The 22,358-nt window shown below is 41.1% G+C and overlaps 1 protein-coding gene across 2 annotated transcripts in view; it reads right to left on the bottom strand.

The window, feature by feature from the left end:
* Window positions 1–8,550: 8,550 nt before the first annotated feature.
* Window positions 8,551–22,358, bottom strand: part of LOC126184659 (uncharacterized) — a 140,459-nt gene continuing 126,651 nt past the window's right edge. The window contains exons 3-5 of one of the 2 annotated variants that reach the window (XM_049927140.1): window positions 11,103–11,182; window positions 9,034–9,137; window positions 8,551–8,802 (exon numbers count right to left, since the gene is read on the bottom strand). In XM_049927140.1, the coding sequence (XP_049783097.1) occupies window positions 9,093–9,137; window positions 11,103–11,182 (125 nt within the window). In that variant the 3' untranslated portion in view covers window positions 8,551–8,802; window positions 9,034–9,092. The remainder of the gene's footprint in view (window positions 8,803–9,033; window positions 9,138–11,102; window positions 11,183–22,358) is intronic. The other variant, XR_007536858.1, reaches the window with a different exon arrangement.

Below are 22,358 nucleotides of genomic sequence, written 5' to 3'. Positions count from 1 at the left end.
CCCCTTACACATCAGTTCTTAGTACATTGCTTCATAATTTCCACGTTACTGCAGTTCAGATAAATACGCCATCTGGAAAGTATTTACACAAAAATTTGAGAAGTGCCTGTGTCACACAATTGTTTTAAGATGTATAATAGCAACAAACTTTCACACAACTTACACGGTATAAAATTTAAGTGTGCACTGACACTGTGAGTACTTCACTAGCTCTAAACTGTGAGCACAGGTTTGCAGACCATGGCTATGCGAGCATACAGATGTTAAATGGGAGGAATGCTGTATTTTTCTGTTTCGGGAAAGAGAGTGTTTGCTTCATTTTTTAGTAGAGCCTCTTTCCCCTCCTGTTCGGCTTACAGTGGTTCGCCGGTCTCCTCCTGTGCACTCACGAATCGTGACAGCTTTGTTGCGGCCAGAAAGTACGGCCAGCTTGTGGTTTGGTACCTTTTCCCGCCCGTTTCATGCAGTAAACTAGTCTACGAGAGTCAACACAACTTAAAAGTATCCAGTGTTAAACGAAACTTGCAAATTTTTTTCAGGCTTTATCGCCACTTTCAAGACGTTTATTTCTCACCATACCGTATTCTCCAAAACTTTGAAATTTGCTCATGTAAAAATATAAACGTTTGTGGTTGGATACGATAATACAGTGCCAGTGTTATTGTGATTACGTTCCTTTGGATCTGGCGATACCGGACAAGCGACTTTCAAATAAAACGTCTGATCTGTATGGGAATATACATCTACATCTACATTTATACTCCGCAAGCCACCCAACGGTGTGTGGCGGAGGGCACTTTACGTGCCACTGTCATTATCTCCCTTTCCTGTTCCAGTCGCGTATGGTTCGCGGGAAGAACGACTGTCTGAAAGCCTCTGTGCGCGCTCTAATCTCTCTAATTTTGCATTCGTGATCTCCTCGGGAGGTATAAGTAGGGGGAAGCAATATATTCGATACCTCATCCAGAAACGCACCCTCTCGAAACCTGGCGAGCAAGCTACACCGCGATGCAGAGCGCCTCTCTTGCAGAGTCTGCCACTTGAGTTTGTTAAACATCTCCGTAACGCTATCACGGTTACCAAATAACCCTGTGACGAAACGCGCCGCTCTTCTTTGGATCTTCTCTATCTCCTCCGTCAACCCGATCTGGTACGGATCCCACACTGATGAGCAATACTCAAGTATAGGTCGAACGAGTGTTTTGTAAGCCACCTCCTTTGTTGATGGACTACATTTTCTAAGGACTCTCCCAATGAATCTCAACCTGGTACCCGCCTTACCAACAATTAATTTTATATGATCATTCCACTTCAAATCGTTCCGCACGCATACTCCCAGATATTTTACAGAAGTAACTGCTACCAGTGTTTGTTCCGCTATCATATAATCATACAATAAAGGATCCTTCTTTCTATGTATTCGCAATACATTACATTTGTCTATATTAAGGGTCAGTTGCCACTCCCTGCACCAAGTGCCTATCCGCTGCAGATCTTCCTGCATTTCGCTACAATTTTCTAATGCTGCAACTTCTCTGTATACTACAGCATCATCCGCGAAAAGCCGCATGGAACTTCCGACACAATGGATGTACGAGTCCAGGTCATAGACGCATGGCTGACGACATATGGAAGCTTGGGTCTGGCCGTCAGTCGTGCACGGATAACCAAATGGCGAGGCAACCGCTCGCTATTAGCGGGATGTCACGTTCGAGTCCCGGTCCGACACAAATTTTCATTGTCGTCATTCCATTCTACAGCAGATGGTTGTCCTTATTCGCAATTGCGAATTTATTTCAGTATTTGTAGTAAGGTGTCGTTCGGGAGATTCATGACTCCTCCCCCCAGGTCTCGGCTTGGAACTTGAATCTCAGCCACTGTACATCCACGAATTTGAACCCCGCTCGTCTAAAACACGAAACCACTGCGTGAAGCACTCTAAGGAGCACGTCAGGCGTGACAGGATTTCCACCGTCTGTCTAGTGTGCAGCCGTGCGTGACCGCGCAGGGCGCATTTTTCTGACCCCTCGGAATTCGCGACCCACGTTTGCGTAACCACGGTTGGTTTCCACATGTGATCGTATTAGCTGACTTTCTCCCACAAAATATCGACTGCACGTACAAAGTCAATAACTTATTGCTGCAGGCTGGAATGTCTTTGGCGCCTAATTTACATTTACATAAGATTTCAATTACATTTTGTATGAATCAGTCGACTACGCTTTGTTACAGCAAGCCAAGTAACTTTTATTGATTGCTGTAATACACGTCAAACTGACATAGCCACATGACACTATTTTTGGACGTAGTCACGAAGTCTACGTAAACCACGAGCGGAAGTTCTACCAATCAGTCAATACTTCAGAGACGGAAATTCGATCCTTGGTATTGCGAAACAACTCAGATCATTTAAGAAAGGCAAGTCTTACGGCCCAGATGGTATACCACTCAGGTTCCTTTCAGAGTACGCAGACACAACAGCGCCTTTCTTATCAATCATATACAACCGCTCACTTGACGATAGGTCTGTTCCGAAAGACTAGAAAGTAGCACAGGTCACACCAATATTCAAGAAAGGAAATAGGAGTAAAAAATGGTTCAAATGGCTCTGAGCACTATGGGACTCAACTGCTGTGGTCATCAGTCCCCTAGAACGTAGAACTACTTAAACCTAACTAACCTAAGGACATCACATACACCCATGCCCGAGGCAGGATTCGAACCTGCGACCGTAGCAGCAGCGCGGCTCCGGACTGGAGCGCCTAGAACCGCACGGCCACCACGGCCGGCGGAAATAGAAGTAACCCATTGAATTACAGATCCATATCACTGACCTCAATCTGCAGTAGGATTTTTGAGCATATACTGTACTCTAACATTATGAATCACCTTGTAGAAAATGACTTATTGATACATAATCAACACGGATTCAGAAAATATCGTTCTTGTGCAACGCGGCTAGCTCTTTATTCCCATGAAGTAATGAGTGCTGTCGACAAGGGATCTCAGATCGATTCCATATTCCTAGATTTACAGAAGGCCTTTGATACCGTTCTGCCGGCCGGTGTGGCCGAACGGGTCTAGGCGCTTCAGTCTGGAACCGCGCGACCGCTACGGTCGCAGGTTCGAATTCTGCCTCGGGCATGGATGTGTGTGATGTCCTCAGGTTAGTTAGGTTTAAGCAGTTATAAGTTCTAGGGGACTTATGATCTCAGATGTTAAGTCCCATAGTGCTCAGAGCCATTTGAACCATTTGATACCGTTCCTCACAAGCGACTATTAATCAAATTGCGTGCATATGGAGTATCGTATCAGTTGTGTGACTGGATTCGTGATTTCCTCTCAGAGAGGTCACAGTTCGTAGTGATAGACGGTAAATCATCGAGCAAAACAGCATTGATATCTGCCGTTCCGCAAGGTAGTGTCATAGGCCCTCTGCTGTTCCTGATTTACGAAATGATCTAGGTGATATTCTGAGCAGCCCCCTTAGATTGTTTGCAGATGACGCTGCAATTTATCGTCTACTAAAATCATCAGACGATCAATTCCAATTACAAAATTATCCAGAGAGAATTTCTGTATGGTGCGAAAAGTGGCAATTGTCACTAAACAAGAAAAGTGCGAGGTCATCCACTTGGTTACTACAAGAAATCCGATAAATTTTGGGTATAAAATAAATCGCACAAATCTAAGGGTTGTCAGTTCGACTAAATACCTAGGAATTACAATTACGAGCAACTGAAATTGGAAAGACCACATAGATTATACTGTAGGGAAGGCGAAACAAAGACTGCGCTTTGTTGTCAGAACACTTAGACGATGCGACAAACCTACTAAAGAGACAGCCAACATTGCACTTGTCCGTCCTCTGCTGGAATATTGTTGCGCGGTATGGGATCCTTACCAAGTAGGATTGACGGAGAACATCGAAAAAGTGCAAAAAAGGGCAGCTCGTTTCATGTTATCGCGCAATAGGGGTGAGAGTGTCACTGATATGATGCGCGAGTTGGGGTGGCAGTCACTGAAACAAAGGAGGTTTTCTTTGCGGCGAGATGTATTTACGAAATTTTAATCACCAACTTTCTCTTCCTAATGCGAAAATATTTTGTTGACACCCACCTACGCAGGGAGAAATGATCATCATAATAAAATAAGAGAAATCAGAGCTCGAACGGAAAGATCTAGGTGTTCCTTTTTCCCACGCGCAATTCGAGAGTGGAATGCTAGAGAAGTAGTTTGAAAATGGTTCGATGAACTCTCTGCCAGGCACTTAAGTGTGAATTGCAGAGTAACCATGAGATGTAGATGTAGATGTAGAAGCCATTCGAGAACCGCTGAGAGACCGTCCTCATAGCTGAACGATACCTCCTCCCCCCCCCCCCCCCCCTACTCCCGCTGCTCACGTCCTTCAGCTTACTGAAAAGATAGAAATCACACGTTGCAAGGTCCTTTCCGATTGATGTCACTGCCTTGGTTTAATTGTTGGAACCATTTGACTACGACTGTATCCGACATTGCATTCGCTCCATACACTGCCAGAATTTCACGGCGATTCTGCTTGCAGTTTAGACATTTTGTCCACAAGAATCGCACTGTCCCACGTACATCAACTTCGGAGCATGTATCCAGTTCCCGTGCCTTTTTAATCGCTCACTGTGGTGGGCCTGTTACCTGTACCGCAGAAAAACTGTGTCTGCAGGCAACTGCAAACATGTACTCTCTACCGACAATGCACTCCTGTTGTGCAGTGGTCTGTGTGGCACTACGTGTAAAACTTACTATCTGATGTCCCTGGATATATGACATTCTTCTGACAACAGCTGATTTACATTTGCAGTATTGTGATTTCTTTGATACCAGACACGCTAAATGGATTTACTCGTGTGGATACCGGTGAGTGAATGTAGCACACACCTTCACTCTCAGATTTGAGACAGCGTCATTTTAACACACGTTGCAAGAACAAAATTGCACGTTATTCTTACTGATATAATTGGCTCTCTACGGGGTACTGCTTATTATACCGATTCATCACACCTGATACGGGATAATCTATAGGTCGTATTAGATAAATGTGGTTACATCACCTATTGCAAATGATGCTATGTGACGAATTTCCTCGGAGAGGACAGTCGAATGTAAGTAAAACGCTATATTTTAATTTAAACTGAATGACTAATATAACCATACTGAAACATTAATTCTCTCGTGAGCGATCATCACAATAAGATTATAATGAGAGAAACTTTATTTAGTCACAAAGTGCGAGTGAGTGACACACATCGACATGTTATATTGACAATTCTAAAATTTAGGAAAAAATAATAATTTACCATTCAAAAGTCACTCATGTTCTTTTGGTATTGCGAATTCCAAATTGTTATAAATATTGCCTTAATTCCTAAGGATCTGGCTATCTGCGAGGGGCCCTATTTTAAATCCTTTTTTTTTTTTTTTTTTTTTTGTTCGAATCTCGCTGTCAGGCAGTAATGCTATTTAATTGCCTTGTGACCCACAAAGTATGCCGTGGTTAGTGCGGCTTTGAAGCAGAACTGCTTCGGACGAAGAAAAAGTGGTGCGAACACTCTCTCCAGCGAAGAGAATCCCTTTACTTGTGGCTAGCACATTTAAAAAAAATTTAAAGTTAGCAAAATGTCATCCATGAATGCTTGGAATCAAGAGTAATGTTCTTTTTTTTCACAATGAAAACGTGATAATATGTTTCCGTCAGTTAATGTTTTGTCAGCAAAACGTACCAGCAGCTGTGAAGTAGCGGAACTGTAGATTTCGACCTCCAACTTCGCACTTCTGTATCTGCACATATTTCTGCTCTCGTAGCGATTACCAGGTATATTCCGCTACAGCCCTATGTCGTTACTGATGCAGAACGTGATGACTGCACAAAGCGCATCTTCAGATGAAGTACTCGCCTCTTCGACTAGCACACCTAATTACTATGATCCTGATAGAGCACTGTTTTCCTTGAAAAGCGAATAGCGTAAAGATAGACCTACGCTCAATCTTAGCATCTATTAAAAATAGATGACGGGCTACTTATTAAATTTAAACTGATAACGACTGTTACGAAATAACTGTTCCACCGCAGTCAGAGACTCCACGTGGTGGACTGACATCGGCAGAACTGTTGAATGGAACATAATCAGTCGAAAAACTGAAATACGTGATTATACCCCCGATGTCTAACCTCAGGTCATGGGTCAACATTACACGGTTCTCATTTAACACTTGCCTCGATAAGCCATATCGTGTAATCAGTTCCTGATCTACGTCTACACATATACCACAAATCAGTGTTATCGATTTTCTTTCCTATTCCATTCGTGTACTAAGCGAGTAAAACATGACAGTTGGATATGCCTCTGCACGTGTCCTTATCTCACTTGCTCACTACTCGAGAAATACGATGCTACCGTCATAACGGTGGCACGGTCTTCTAGTCTCTGAAGCAACAGAACCGTGGTTCGCTAGAAGAAAGTCGGCTTTTTTTCAAAGAGTCCCATTTAATTTGGCGAAGCATTTCTTTACTCTTTGGTGTAGGCTATACCGTACTGTTACGATTCTAGCAGCTCGTCTTTCAGTTCGTTCCATGTCTGTTGGCCTGCCAACTAGATCACTCCAAACAATGAATAAATCCTCCGTAATTAGTCGTACTAGCGTCTTTTATGCGAAATCCTTTACAGATGCATTGCGTGTTCCCAGAGCCCTTCCACCAAATTGTTCCCTAATACTGATTTTACGTGTGAGTCCCATGTCATATCGCTTGTAAGCATTGCCTCTAAATGTTTATACGGTGTAAAGCGCTCGAGATGTTCACCACCAACATTGTAACCAGCCGTATCGGAGTCTTTGTTGTACGCATTTTACATTTATCGACGTGATGAATCACATATGACATATGGTACTTAAAAAAATAGCTTTTAGAGGGTCAGTATAGAGAAGATTTAAGGTACAGATTGGAAATGAATAAGAACTGAATCCCTTCTTTCCCTCCCAGAAGTCATCGAATCGTCTTCACTAGCTTTTAAGGCAGAGCTGGTGCAGACCCGCGTTATCGACAAACGTGTACTACAAGCGCTATAGGTCAGCGCACTGCTGGCTTATCGTCAGATTCCGCCTCTACACTGTTCTCCAGCGAATCCCGGCAGAGGAGAGAAAGAGACGCAGACAGTGACAAAGTAAGTGTCCGGCGCTCCGCGAGGCGCCCCAGGGAAATCGCCGCCCGCTGCCGCTGCCCCTACTTTATACCGGCGGGCCGGCGGGGGGCGTGGCCTGGCGCCGGCACGCGGGGTGCGGCTCGCTCGCCGTTGGCTGGCAGGCTGGGGGGCGTGGCCTCCGCGGTGGCGCCGCATGGCCGACTCTGGCGTACACCGCGCACCCACCCACACGCACGCACTCACACACACGCGCGGCGCCACCACTCCCACGGCAACAACAAAATGTAAATATTTATTTTCCAGTCGTTAAGCTTTGCGGTTTGATGCCGTCGCACTAATTAAATTTGTCGCTAAATCAGCAGGCTGCTAAAACGTGAACACGAGGCGTTTAGGAACTAACACGACCTCGCACAACTACCGCTGCGGAAAATCTACATACGCTGTTGAGCAGCGCCGATTGCGCATTGTTTAGAAATGAGAGGCACTGTCACATTACAGCGCTTTTAGCACACTGACCTGGAACAGTTTGTTTACAACGCGGCAGTAACGATTCGAGGACCAGGAAGAACGATAGACAGAATAAAAATGTAAGTCCATGCATTGCTGATACCATATCGACTACATACTGCAGAAATATTAGTACACGAGCACTGAATTTTTAAATTTATCGATAAAATGAGCAATATTAAATAAATCATTTTGTTACATGTGACCAGCTCATTCTTTCACTGCATGGAACAACTATATTATCGTGTTTCCAACACCGCTTTATGTTTCATAAATACACTTACCTTTCAATTATTCGGTTTGTGGGATGTGCAGACGTCCTCTTTTATTATTAGGACAAATATTATGCATGTCACTCATGTTTTATTACGCATACAGCGTTACTAAAACACGCTGATCTGCTACTGGAGTATGCAGCACAATTTCCGTTTGACTACACCGATGTTTTTACTTCCGGAAAATGAGAACCATCTTCAGGAGAAAGTGAATTAACCACAGAAACAAAACAAAAATAAGTGGACGACTATTTTACGAAAGTGATCTAAAAGCAAGTGATATGGCAAAAGTGCATTTTAAGTGTAACTTTGCAAATAAGTAGTCAGTTTCTGGCGCGTAGCATGTAAATGTAATGAAGTGGGCATGTAGCATGCCTGTGGCATGTAGCATGTTTATTGAATACAGTAAATTACAGTTTCCGTGAAAAACATGTGTATTTTGGATTATCCGAATTTTTCGGTATTGGGGCAGTTTCGGGTCTGTATTAGTCCGGATAGTGGGAAAATTGTATGTATTTTAATACGGTGGGTGTTTCCCTTCTATTTGCTTTAAATACATCGAATTAATTTATACTACACTGAAAAAAATTTATTTTCTACTGTGACATGAAATACAAGTCTGTTTTGTAGAAAATTTCTATTTACAGTTATCAAGTTACGTATTTTTGGTTCGATATACGATGAACGGCAAAAAATTACAGTATGACTGAATAGGTAATTCATTCTTCACGTCCAGCAGATATCTTGCCGCATCATTCTTGTTCCATCGGGATGCCGCCGCTCTACGTGAAGTATAATTTGTCATCTTCGTACGTAGCAAGCAACTTCATTTCTCTCCGTGCTCACTGAAACATAAACATCATAAGTGAAAACTGCTAGTATCATGTGCGACTGTTACGAACATTGCCATATGAAAGCTGTGTGCTCCCTAACACGATAAACTGTGTGAACCGTCAGAAACAGTGCATATTTTGCACGCTGGACACTCATAACAAACAGGACAGTGTGATTTTTATCATCAGTACTAAGTTATTCTTCAAGTAAGGGTATGGAATGGTACATCACAGGAAACTCACCATTCGAAGCATGTGTTAGGATCCCAATCCGGAGAGAACATTTGACGCAGTTGCTGTAGCTACAGCGAAAAACTTCTCCGCCCCCTCCGCATTTCCGCCGTCACCTGCAGCAAAACAAATCTAAACAGCCTCATCCATCGCTACATAACAGACTACCAGTTTATCTTAACTTAGAACAAGGTTCGACCTGTCATAGCTCGCAAATTGTCAGCGTGCCTTCCATGCGATGTTAGGAGCTGTACCGTGGAGTCTAAGGCGCGTACATAAAATCCCCTGAAAAGGCTTATAAAATTTTATATCTCAAAATTGCAACGATGCACAGAACATTTTGTTCACATATAATCATTCATTGCAAGTATCTCATTAATTGGAGGACTCTATAATGAACGAAATGAAATAATTTCTCTTCTTATTATTTTGCGAACAGAACGTTAGATATCAAATCCTATTTTTTCGACAGGCTTTATTTTTCACGAAGTCTAGTACTACATTGTTTTCGGTCATTGTTTAGTCAAAGAAAAGTCCGTAAACTTAACAAAACAATTCTTTGTTTTTAAAAATGGTTCAAATGGCTCTGAGCACTATGGGACTTAACATCTGTGGTCATCAGTCCCCTAGAACTTAGAACTACTTAAACCTAACTAACCTAAGGACATCACACACATCCATGCCCGAGGCAGGATTCGAACCTGCGTCCGTAGCAGTCGCGCGGTTCCGGACTGAGCGCCTCAACCGCGAGACCACCACGGCCGGCTGTTTTAAAAAAAAAATATATTATTTTTTGTTGTTGTTTTCTTTAAATTATTGACTTATTCATCTTACATCTAACCAGGCATTCTACATATTTTACATTACATTCACGTAACGACACTGATAATATGAAAAGACTTATATTTAATATGAGGTAAAACACTTAGAAGTAATTGTAAACAGTTTAAAGCAGTAATAGTTACGGTAGAAAAAAAAGTTTACGTGAGTTCATGAAAGATAAACAAGGACAGATTACAATCAGATAGATTGAAACTGAGACCACAGGGAGCAATAAGAGAAGACTTTTATTCACGGCTTCTGTAGAAATTTCGTAATTTTATTTCACGGAGCTTACATGTTTTGTAGTTGTTCCCCTATTTCGTCATATAACACACAGCTACCAGCTGATATTATTTGTATCTGGGAAACATAAATTCGTAGGAATTGATTCATCCATGAGGAAAGGCAACGGATGCTGAAACTGTTAGAATGACAGTTTTCTTGGCGAATAACGATGCATAAAAACTGACAGTTCCATATAGCGCGATTGTGTGAAAAATTATTCATTACAGTTAATGCGGTAGTCACGAAAATTTGTTTTGCTTTGTCTAATTGAGTTACTATGATATAGAAAGGTAACATATTTCATCAACTGTTCCTACGACAACAAGGAGTATGTTAAGCTGAGAAACAAGAAAATACTGCCTCGGTATTGGGGAAAAAAATAACGTGTTCAAATGTGATGGGTAGGCTTTCCTCTAAGAATAAGTGCTCTACATTTTCTAGTGGTTAGAAATCACGCAAAAATAATTTTTTTTAGAATTTCTCTTGTAGCTCAGATGCTTTCCCGAATGAATGACGAAGGATTTACATTGCAAACAAACTCTCCAAACAGATTTTCCGAGAGATTAGGTTATCACGAAACTTTCTATATACTTAGGTTTGTTGCTGTTTAACGACAAAAAGGGTTTTTCCGCTCTCACGAAATATTTCTTGTTAACTGACTAACTGGACTTGAAGAAACTGGGTAGAGATAATACTAAATAAAATGCAGTGTAATCTCGTTATACCTTTAATGCAATCAACGTCTTATCTGAAGATAATTTCCGTGCTAAAATTTCTATGAAAATATATGTGGAAGTTCGGAAAGCTGGTGTCTTACAGAAGATACATGTCATAAATAAATTTGTAAATACGGACGCTATAAGACATCATGGCTGTCCCCTATCCCGAGTAAATTCTGATCTGTCGGAGCGGTCACAACGAACCCGTATGTCCGTCTTCTCTAACAATTCACACACAGGCTTCGCACCACTGACCTGCTGATCGTTTGTATCTCGGGGCTCCATTGTCGCTACGCCCACCTCACCAAATCGCACGTTCGGGTCATCTCTGCTACCTGAAAAAAAGAGGAACAGTTATTTCCTTGTAACTGTCAACTCGGCGTGAAAAATTTCTTCCAGATTTTGAGCAACTAAATATTCAGTTGTCCCTCAGGAAATCTGAAAGTGGTACGGTTAAAACACAGGGAGCGAAAAGTTACGTATAAAAACGTTTAATGTTGTTATGGCATTTGTCCCTGCTGGGGAGTTCGGCTTCGTGGTGCAATTATTTTATTTGACGTCACTTCGGCGACATGCACGTTGGTGATGACGGCAAAATACACATCCAGTCCCGCGTAGAGAATATCCCCGAGCCGAACCCTGCGCCCCATGACCGATAATAGTCGTCGCTAATCACAAGAACATGAGCTGCTGACATTTATCTACAATTCCAGCAGAAACCAGACTGCAGCTGTAAGTTTCGATGGAAATGAAACGGTAGCATAGTTGAGAAGTGTATGAGACAAGGTTGTAGCCTATCCCCCATTTTATTCAATCTGTACAGTGAGCAGAGACTAAAGGTAACCAAGGATAAATTTGGAAAGGGAATTAAAGTATAGTGAGCAGAAATGGAAACTCTGAGTTTGCCGATGACACTGTAATTCTGTCAGAGACGGCAAAGTACTTGGAAGATCAGTTGAACGGGTGGACAGGTTATAAGATGAATATCAACAAAAGTAAAATGGGGGTACTGGCATGTAGCCAAATAAAATCAGGTGCTACTGATGAAGTTAGATTAGAAAATGAGACTAACAACATTCGACAGGTTTTGCTGTTTGGGTCGTAAATGAACTGATGATGGTCGAAGTAGGGAGGATATAAAATGCAGACAGGCAATAGCAAGAAAAGCGCTTCTGTAAAAGAGAAATTTGCTAACGTCAGATATAAATTTAACTGTTAGGAGGATTTTTCTAATGGTATTAGTTTCGAGTGTAGCCTTGTTCTGAGGTAAAACGTAAACAATGAACAGTACAGAAAATAAGCGAATAGGAGCTTCTGAAATGTGGTGCTACAGAAGAATACTAAAAAAAATGGTTCAAATGGCTCTGAGCACTATGGGACTTAACTTCTGAGGTCATCAGTCCCCTAGAAGTTAGAACTACTTAAACCTAACTAACCGAAGGACATCACACACATCCATGCCCGAGGCAGGATTCGAACCTGCGACCGTAGCGGTCGCGCGGTGCCAGATTGAAGCGCCTAGAACCGCTCGGCCACACCGGTCGGCTACAGAAGAATACTGAAGAGGCCTGAATCTAATTGAGGAAAAAAGTAATTTGTGGCACAACGTGACTGAAAGAAGGGATTGGTTAACAGATAACATACTGAGGTATCAAACAATCATCAGTCTAGTAATGGAAGGAAGTGTTGGGGGTAAAAATCATAGAACGAAGCCAAGAGACGAATAAAGTAAGTAGATTTAGAAGGATGTAGGTTGTAGCAGCTATTTTCAGACAAACGGGCTTGCAAAAGTTAGAGAAGCATGGAGGCTGCATCAAAACAGTCTTAGGACTGAACGCTACAACAGAAGTCTTTATCTATGATTGGTGACTACAGTAACAATTATTAATATTTCACTTAAACTTGTATTTGCAGTTGTAAATAGCGACCAATTAGTAGCAAAGTGTGGTTACAAATGGCGGTTGTGAGATATAAGGCAAGTGTAGGCTTTCCGTCATATCCTTGACGGCTACAGGCGTCGCGGAAATGTGTCACTGTGCTGTCACGCCTTATAAACGCAATGTTCAATCCGAAAGCTTTATTATGGATTTAACTGAGTCTTTCGCCAAGCCTGAGATTTTCTTCTCCCTAGTTTTATTCGTATGTTCTTCATATTTTTTATGTAAATTATGTCGCCGCCAACAAACAGAAGTATATACCGATGTCCGCTTCCCGTTTCGTGTTTCAGAGATATAAGGTCAATTTTAATAAACACTCTACACTGAAATCCCTAAGAGAAGTGAGACAGATAACTGATGAATATGTACCGCTAGTTACATGGACATGTAAACAGAGAACAAATATAATTTCCGAAGACATACGCAACAGTAGCGAATTGGAAATTTGGAAATTTGTGGTAAGGTCTTATGGGACCAAACTGCTGAGGTCATCGGTCCCTTTTTACACACTACTTAATCTAACTTAAACTAACTTACGCTAAGGACAATACACACACCCATGCCTACCCCGCGCGGCATAGCGAATTGTTTACTGATTTTGTAAAAATATATAAAACTCCAATTAGAAGCTGTCTGCAGAAATTCCCGCGAAGAAAAGTATTAACAAGAATTATACTATGAACAATAACAATCATGACGGTAATGAGTGGAAAATAGTTAAGAAACACAGACTAAGAAAACTCTGCGTCAGAATTTTATTGTACTCACTGAATGGTTCAATGGTCGCAACGTCATCCGGTGTATTTCCACGTTAGTTATAGTATTAGTAGCATGATGTAGAACGTGTAGCAGCGTCCAGTGTTTCAGCGATAACCGTCCGGTTAGTGACGGTGCTCACGGTTTGCTTTCATAGTGCGCCCCACGCAGTAAACATAGTAGTATAGAACGTTTTATTTGTGTCACATTATATCATTACGGCTGAAAGATGTAAAACGTCACCGATGTAAAATGTCACCGATGTAAAATGTCTCTATGATGGCCGATTCCGCGCCAACATTTGGAAGTGAAGATTTGTAGAAAGTGTCGCGACTGACGTGTGAGCACGTGATATGAGTAACAATGTTTGTATCGCCCCCAAGTCCAGATACTGCAAAGCAGTAGGCTGAGGGAAGAAATAGTTATCGTAGGTTCCGGGGTATCTGCTACGTTCCCTTTTCTGAGTTCGTTCCACCGCAGCCACACGGATTATTTTTACGGTGGCAAAAAGCTGCTGGAAAAGACAGAAGAGGCCTACCGGGCTAATGCTTTACTGATGAGCTTGTGAAACATAGCGGAGCAAATGGTTCCGATTTTTAGGCTGTCGCCTTTCGAAACAAGATCATTAAAGATGAATGAGTCCGTGCTTTTTCTGCATTCCGTTCGTTGGCGTTGTTTGTGAATATCATTAACTGAAATTACAGAACTGAAGAGGAAGAAGCGGGAGGTGAACAGAAGGATAGATCTTTAAGTTGCAAAGGTAAAAAGTCAGCACTGCACGGGAGTCAGTACCGCCCCCCCCCCTCCCCTCCCACTACCAATGATAGAGTTTTCCTTATTTTGCAGGACGCCGCGTGTTTCTTTAATCTCCAAAACGAAAAAAGCGAAAGGAATAAAATAATCAGAAATGTTACGTGTGCATTCGGAAACTTGCAAGTTACTTAGGACGATGTACGAAGGGTGAGGAAAGTTAATCTTCGGAAACTCAAACAGAATAGTTTACCGCCTGTTCGCTTCTGAAGTCGTTAGAAGTGGAAAGCTCGGATGGAGAAGAAAGCAGTCGTGATCTCTTTTACGAAGCAGAAAGTCTTTCTTTCTAGATATATCTAGAAACTGGTACTAGCCCGTCAGAAGTAACCACATTTGGTGGTTGGTAGAGATACTGCCGATGTCAGATTCGATCCGTGGTACCTCACATCGGATGTATTGTCACGATTTTAACGAACAAGTTATCGATGTTATTAGTTTGTTAGATTATGTACTTGCTGAAAAGTAAACTGTAGGTTACATTACGCTTGTGTGGGAACAAATTAGATGAGACCATTCGAATTAAGCTATTATTCGCATGCAACAGCGTGTGAGGTAGAGGTGTGGTTACACAGAAGGATCGGAAGCAAGTCACATCACTCAAACCAATTACAAAGATGACATAAAATTGGAAGCCACAGGGGAGATTTTCCTGGAAGCGCTATCTCTTGGTTACGGAAACACACGCCCATTTTTTAACGATGAGGGAAACACAGAGGGAAACTGAATAAACGAAAACGAAAATGTACTGCGTTATACTGCGTTCTACAGTACATGTAGGGAAGTTGGAAACAGTCATACTATAACAATCCCCGCAGAATTTCGCACTGTATGTGATACTTCATAGGGCGGCTTTCAAGGGAGAAGGAAGGCTACAATCCAAGGTCCAAGACATTGAGGTCGTCAGAGACGGAATAATAACCACACAGATAAGAATCGAGGGAAGGAATCAGCCATTGATTTGGTGCAGAAGTCACCCCGGAATATGCGTAGTCATTTTAGCGAAATCTATGACTACGTATTTGTGATGGATAGGGTAAGGATTTTCAAATACATTTACATGTCGCAACTACTACGCCACAAGTTGCATGGTGCTAAATTTAAAGATTCCATTTTAGGGACTTTGGTACTGGGAGTCTCGTAACAAAGTAAGTGTCATTAAATACGAAAAGAGTTTCAAAAAAATGGTTCAAATGGCTCTGAGCACTATGGGACTCAACTGCTGAGGTCATTAGTCCCCTAGAACTTAGAACTAGTTAAACCTAACTAACCTAAGGACATCACAAACATCCATGCCCGAGGCAGGATTCGAACCTGCGACCGTAGTCGTCTTGCGGTTCCAGACTGCAGCGCCTTTAACCGCACGGCCACTTCGGCCGGCAAAAGAGTTTCAGATTACTTTTGTTTTTATTTTCGTATTTTTTCGACACAACAGAGCGAGGGGACGCAGTGGTAAGCCACTGGACTCGCGTTTGGAAGGACGGCGTTTCGAATCTCTGTCTGGAAATTAACATTTAAGTTTTTAGTTCTTTCCCTATCTTTCACCGATCCGAGATTGTGATCTGTCACTAATGACCTCGTCGACGCAACATTAAATCGTAATTACCCTTCCTTCTTCTCTCATTCATTCTGCTTTGATATGTTAGTCACTATTCCCCGTTTTTCCATTTTTTTTTCTTTCCAATTTGTGGCCCGTGCCCGTATCCATGTGCATTGTTTCTAAGAATGTCAGTTTTCGCAGTTAAATACCTGGTATTAGACTTTCGAAAAAAGAGGACGACTTTGTTGAAATAGGACATAGCTTTGTGAATAACCTTTCTGTCAAGTATTGCATCGTTGATAGACAAAACGTTTTTCGAACTCCGAAAAAAATAGACATTATAATGCCCTATGAGCGCTACAGATGTGCCAATAACATTCCACGAAATAATATTGCAAAACTGTGTGTGTATAATTATATATGTATTTAATTAAATGGAACAATTGAATAGTTATTTTGACACATATTATTGTGTCAAATACATCAATCGTAAATCATACCCGGTGACAAAATTATAGTATGATGGTATATGAACGATTATGATCACTCTATACTGAGAAATTCATAACTGAAAGATTAGTCTGGTCAAGAGATATCACATCACGAAAACTATTCTTAGCAGTGCAGTAGGAAGTTTTGCTGCTGAACTCTCTACGTCTAATGCCAATAAAATTGAGCCATGATGGCAGATGTCAATATTTCATGTTTAATAATAACCTGAAAATAAACTCCAATGAGATTACAATAATACATAATCAAGAAGTCAATAGAAAATAGCTCAAATTAATAATGAGGTCAAAGAAGTAGTTTGAGATATTCAATTATTCAGGCAGGCAACGATTGGATGGACATCAAAACAAATAAACAAAAGAGTAACAGAGGCTTGAAGCGCTTTTGGGGAATGAAACAGGGTTTTCAAAACTGAGCTTTCTGAGTAACTGGAAAGGGAAGTTTACAAATAGTATTCATCACCAGTGATGACCTAAGGTAGTGAGTCATGGATGATGAACATGAAAACCAGTGTCTCCGTAAATTTTGAAAAAAAATTATAAAAATACAGTACATTCAGTTCTGTACAGCAAATAGAGTTATACAAAAAATTGGTGTATCGCCTGAACAGGAGGCAGTAAGGAGGATAGAATGCTCCAGAATTTTTGGTGCACATATCGATGAAAACTTGAACTGGAAGGAGGATACTACTTAGAGTCTCATAAGATTAAGTTCAGCTGGTTTTGTTCTTCGTATAATTGCTAAGGTTGGTAACAAACGTATCAACCTCCTGACATATTTTGTATATTACCACTCAATAATGTCGGGTGCAACAACTTTCTGGGATAGCTCATCACTTAGAAAGAAAGTAGGGGTTGCACAAAAGTGAGTAGTAACAAAAATAAGTGGTGTTCATCGACAGACGTCATGTAGATAACTCTTCAAAGAGCTGGGAATTTTCATACACATTTTCGCTAGTGAAATTCATCATTAAAAAATTCAGCACAATTTCAGAAGTGATGTACATACCTACAACACTAGAGGGAAAAATTATCTTTATTATCCACTGTTAAAGCTGTCAGTAGCTCAGACAGGAGTTCAATATACAGCAACAAATTTGTTTTGATCATTTTCCCAATAATATAACGTGCAAGTTTTAAATCTAATTTAAAACCATTTCTCCTGGAAACTCCTTCTATTCCATTGAGGAATTTCTACTCAAAAATTGGTAGCCAGTATTTTGAAGTGTAGTTGCATGAGTAGGAATAAAATGATAATGTGTTCATTAATGTTAACACTAATCATGTACACGTATCCTGTAAACTGATTCACTTTATGTCATTTCGATAAAAAAATCATTCAGATGATCTATGGAATATGTAACTAACTAATAAACCATTCAAAAGCTGAGGTTTTACTCAACGAGCAATCAAAAAGTGCCTTCTGGGAATTACCAGGAGAAATTGGGAACAAGCAGATGGAAGAAGGAACTGACTGGATTGTAACACGTAATTATGTCTGCAGGGCACATGAAATGTAGCCAGAGGAATGGATACTCGATGGATTAAATAAGTTCTTTTCTGGAGTCCAACAGATATGAAAGCACCGAGAGAACTGCGTAATAGAATGCGAGTTGATGGCATCAGAAAAACTCAGGAACAACGTGGATGCATGTAGCTGAATGGAAAAGTCTTGAAAGCGCGTTTATCCAGCACTGGACCTGCCCCGGCATCGCACGAAGTATCTACTGCCGGACGGCTTCTCTGGAACAGCAGAAATAAATTGTATACATAAACCTTCCTCATGAATCAGTCTGTCTGCTGGTGAAAACTGAATAAAAATTCCTACAGTAATTCCTGAGATCAGACTTCATGTGCAGACAGAAAAACGCGGCAGGGGCTTTAAGGGGGGTAGGACGTCAAACGGGCCGACTTGGAGCAGGAGAGGCATCACAGGACAATTTAATTTCCACTGTCTATACTTTTACAAATACATTCAATAAACTTTGTCAGCATGACCAGGAAGGATTCAGGATTTCCACTCACAGCAGTGGAAGTTCGAAAACATAACAAAATAATTTGTTTTTACGTGTGAAATTTCATAATTTTTTTCACTTACTAATGGCAGCATTTGTTGCTATAGGTACACTTTTCTTCATAAGTAAGAGAGATTCTTCGATGAATTTTGCACAGCATACAAACCGTACTCAAAGGTGTATGAAACTCTAGAATTTTACAAATCTATTAAAAACTGTGGTAAAAATTGAGGTAATTAACTAGAAAATTTGTGTTTTTTCTAAACATGAAGTTTAAAATATAACAGCTCATTCGTTTTTTCATAAATTAAATAAATTCTAGAGTTTCATACACCTGTAAGTATGGTTTGTATGCTGTGCAAAATTCATCGAAGAATCCCTCTAACTTATGAAGAAAAGTGTACCTATCGCAACAAATGCAGCCATTAGTACGTGAAAAAATGATGAAATTTCGCACGTAAAAAAATTATTTTGTTATGTTTTCGAACTTCCACTGCAATGGGTGTGAATCCTGAATGCCGGCCGGAGTGGCCGAGCGGTTCTGGGCGCTATAGTCTGGAACCGCGCGACCGCTACGGTCGCAGGTTCGAATCCTGCCTCGGGCATGGATGTGTGTGATGTCCTTAGGCTAGTTAGGTTTAAGTAGTTCTAAGTTCTAGGGTACTGATGACCACAGAAGTTAAGTCCCATAGTGCTCAGAGCCATTTGAACCATTTTTTTTAATCCTGAATCCTTCCTGGCGATGCTGACAAAGTTTTATGGATTTATTTGTAAAAGTATAGACACTGGAAATTAAAATATCCTGAGATGCCTCTCCTGCTCCAAGTCGGCCCGTTTGACGTCCTACCCCCTTAATTCAGTAATACGGATAGATGATGATGGTGATGATGATCATTCTGCCTTAAACACTGTCGCTATAGCTGGCGTTTGGTCGTACGGCGCTGAAATGTCTCACTTAGGGTCTCGTCAGTAAGAGATTCAGAATAGAGCCCCAGACTGCTTTCCACCTTTGTTTCTGATTTTGCCTTTGGTGGTGTGTCAGATTGCTTCCAGTCAATGAAAGTAACTCAGCATTCCGTGCTGGCATATACCGCTGTGGAGTCAGTGTTCGCTGAGTTTTCCCGAGATGTTACGGTTGTGAGCGGCACGTGGTGGGCGCTAGGACCAGCAGTAGCTGCGGTGTAGCGAGGAATGTAGGCCCCGAGAGCGGAACGACGGGATTTACGAGAGCGCCAAAGAATGCTAGTGAGGCGAGCTGGGCTGCCAGATTGGAAATTTAATATATTAGAGAAATGCAGGCAGGCGCAGCGCCGGCCGGCCGCTATTGTTATTATCTGATGGCGGGCCACGATGGATGGCTGATGCCTACACGCCGCCCCGAAAGTCCCTCGCTCAACGCCTCTGACGGCTCTCGCTGCCTCCGAGCATCCTACACGCTAAGCTCTTCACACTGACTTTGCTACTACAGTACCGGTGGCGAAGTCCTCGTATTTCTGAACCAAATTAGAATAGTTTGAGCACGTGTTCAGCATTATAGAAACTCGTTTCTCCATCGCAGGATCACGTAAAAAGTACCTGTGGGGATGAATGTATTTAATCGGCTGTACAGGGATCAGCGATGGTAGATCGTGGGTGCAGAAGTAGTGAGCAAGCGTGAACTGGTTGTCGGATCATTTTACCTGAGTATCTTACTTACGCGGATAATATCTAGTGATCCAACTCTAATCCTCGTTTTCTATCGAGTTTGATGGCAAGCGTAGCTGTCGAGTCAAACTTACTGTGTTCTTTATGAGATGTTACTTTCTCATGTAGGAATACCACAGTCTCGTTTTTCGTTTCCCCCTCAGCTGTTCATTTCATATATACAATTTTATACTACAGGGTGTATCAAAAAGAATCATCCGATTTGGCACGTCTATATATCTGAAACTAATAAACATATACAATGAATTTGTTTAAGAACGGGAAACTCAAAAAGATTTTTTCATACCTTTTCATAGGTGTTCAATATGTCTCCCTTTGAGATGCACGGCATATGCCAATGCGGTATTCAAATTGTTCTCACATTGCAGCGATCATGTCTTCAGTTACAGCTTCCACAGCTGCTGTTATGCGATGTCTAAGTTCATTCATTGTTGTTGGTAACGGAGGCACATAAACAGAGTCTTTTATAAACCCTCGCTAGAGGGCCGGTGACCTTGGAGGCCAGTAACGTAAGGTTGAATCATTTGGCCCTGTACGACCCATCCATCGTTCAGTAATCCTTTGATTTAAAAATTCTCGAGCTTCCAGATACACACTGCTGCTACCTAGCGGGAACCATGTATAACTCCAGAGTTTGCTCTTTCCAAAAATTCTTTGTTCACGCACGTATAACATAATAGTTATGTTTTTTTTCTTTAAATCGGTTGATTCTGTTTCATACACTCTGTATAACGAATATGATTCAGTGGTCTTATCCCCACTTCATGAACGGGAGGAAAAGCTCGAATAAAACGCCAGGCTTTACTTTTTCTGTAGAAATACATTCTAATTGTCTTCAAAACGCAATAGTGAAATTTTTAATTTTTAAATGAAAGCTATTTGATGCTAGGCCACGGAAAATATTTTGTAACTTAAAACAACGGAATGAGAAGATTTCGGTCGAAAAGTTATCTTATTGCAGTCCAGCGTGTAACGAGCGGTTTTCTTGCACAAAAAGCGACTAAATTGAAGTCTGTACTAGCTTAAATTTTGTCATAATAGATGGTAACGTGAAATTCTTCCATTGTCTTATTTGTGAATATACTGGGATTAGAATCACGAAACGCGTGCCTAATAAAGAATGCTTGCTTCTAGAGAGACCGCCAGTTGTTTCTCAACGGAAGAGCCTCTCACGTCGATACTTCTTATTGACTGACTGCGAACCTTCCTTATTACTGTGGTTTCGTAGCTAAATTTCGACGCTCACACTGCACATGAAAAACGGAAATATCTCGCACGTTTTATATGCAGCAGTTACATAGCAAACTTAATTCTAAGCCGCAGCAATAGATGCAATCGATACGACGATTCAAATATTTTCTCAGCATACAAGCAAAAACTAATACACTAATTCATTTCTTTTCCAATACTGAAAAATACTGCTAATCAGAAACGTGCACGAATAGAAAGATACCTGGCTCAGTTTTTGCAGAAAATGTGAATTTAGCTTCAGTTGTTACTGTAACTTATTAGAAACGAAAATGTTAATTTGTCTTGTCAGTTTAGCCTCTTTGTGGTTTGGTATCGGGAGTATTTTGCTTTCCAGCAGAGGGCAAGGGCTCAAAGACCCTGTCGTGAGTTAGTACCTGTGCTAATGAGTCACGACAGAACCCATCCTCGTGTTAACCGAGCACTCCTATTAGTTGCAGTTAACAAAAATTTTATCACTGTTCTAGATCCTATTTAAATTACAGCTGAAAGTAATTTATATTTCTGCAAATTGCCAGGTATTATTTATATGTGCCTTTAATGATACTATACAGTTGCAACATCTCAGAGTGATGTACGTTTTCCTTACGTAAGAACAAATTTCTTCCGCGTTACAAATTCGGTGGCAGTCCATTTATAACCTTAAATGTAATCGTGTTTTTTTTTTTATGTTGAACGTGTCAGTGATGGCAGCTTCAACTGAAAAGAATGATAAGCTGTAATTAACCTGGTTTAAAGTTTTAATGCATCACAACCAGTTCTGAAACCCATACTCCGTCTACAGATGACTTCCAATTAATACAAGTTCTTTTCTTAGTTCAACTATTTTAATTTATGTTGATAGACATATAACTTCACCCATTGTTACGGCTAGAAACTAAAAAGACGAACTTGAGGATTTGTTATCAGCGATCCAATACACGTCAGTATGGAATGACTTACAGTTCGAATAAAACACAGTGTATTAATTTCTCCAACCAAAAAATTATAATTTA

The sequence above is a fragment of the Schistocerca cancellata genome, chromosome 4 (genome assembly GCF_023864275.1).
Source record: "Schistocerca cancellata isolate TAMUIC-IGC-003103 chromosome 4, iqSchCanc2.1, whole genome shotgun sequence".
Classification (NCBI taxonomy): Eukaryota; Metazoa; Arthropoda; class Insecta; order Orthoptera; family Acrididae; genus Schistocerca; species Schistocerca cancellata.
The sequence above is the reverse complement of the archived record's forward strand: the minus strand, read 5'-3'. Positions and strand labels throughout refer to the sequence as shown.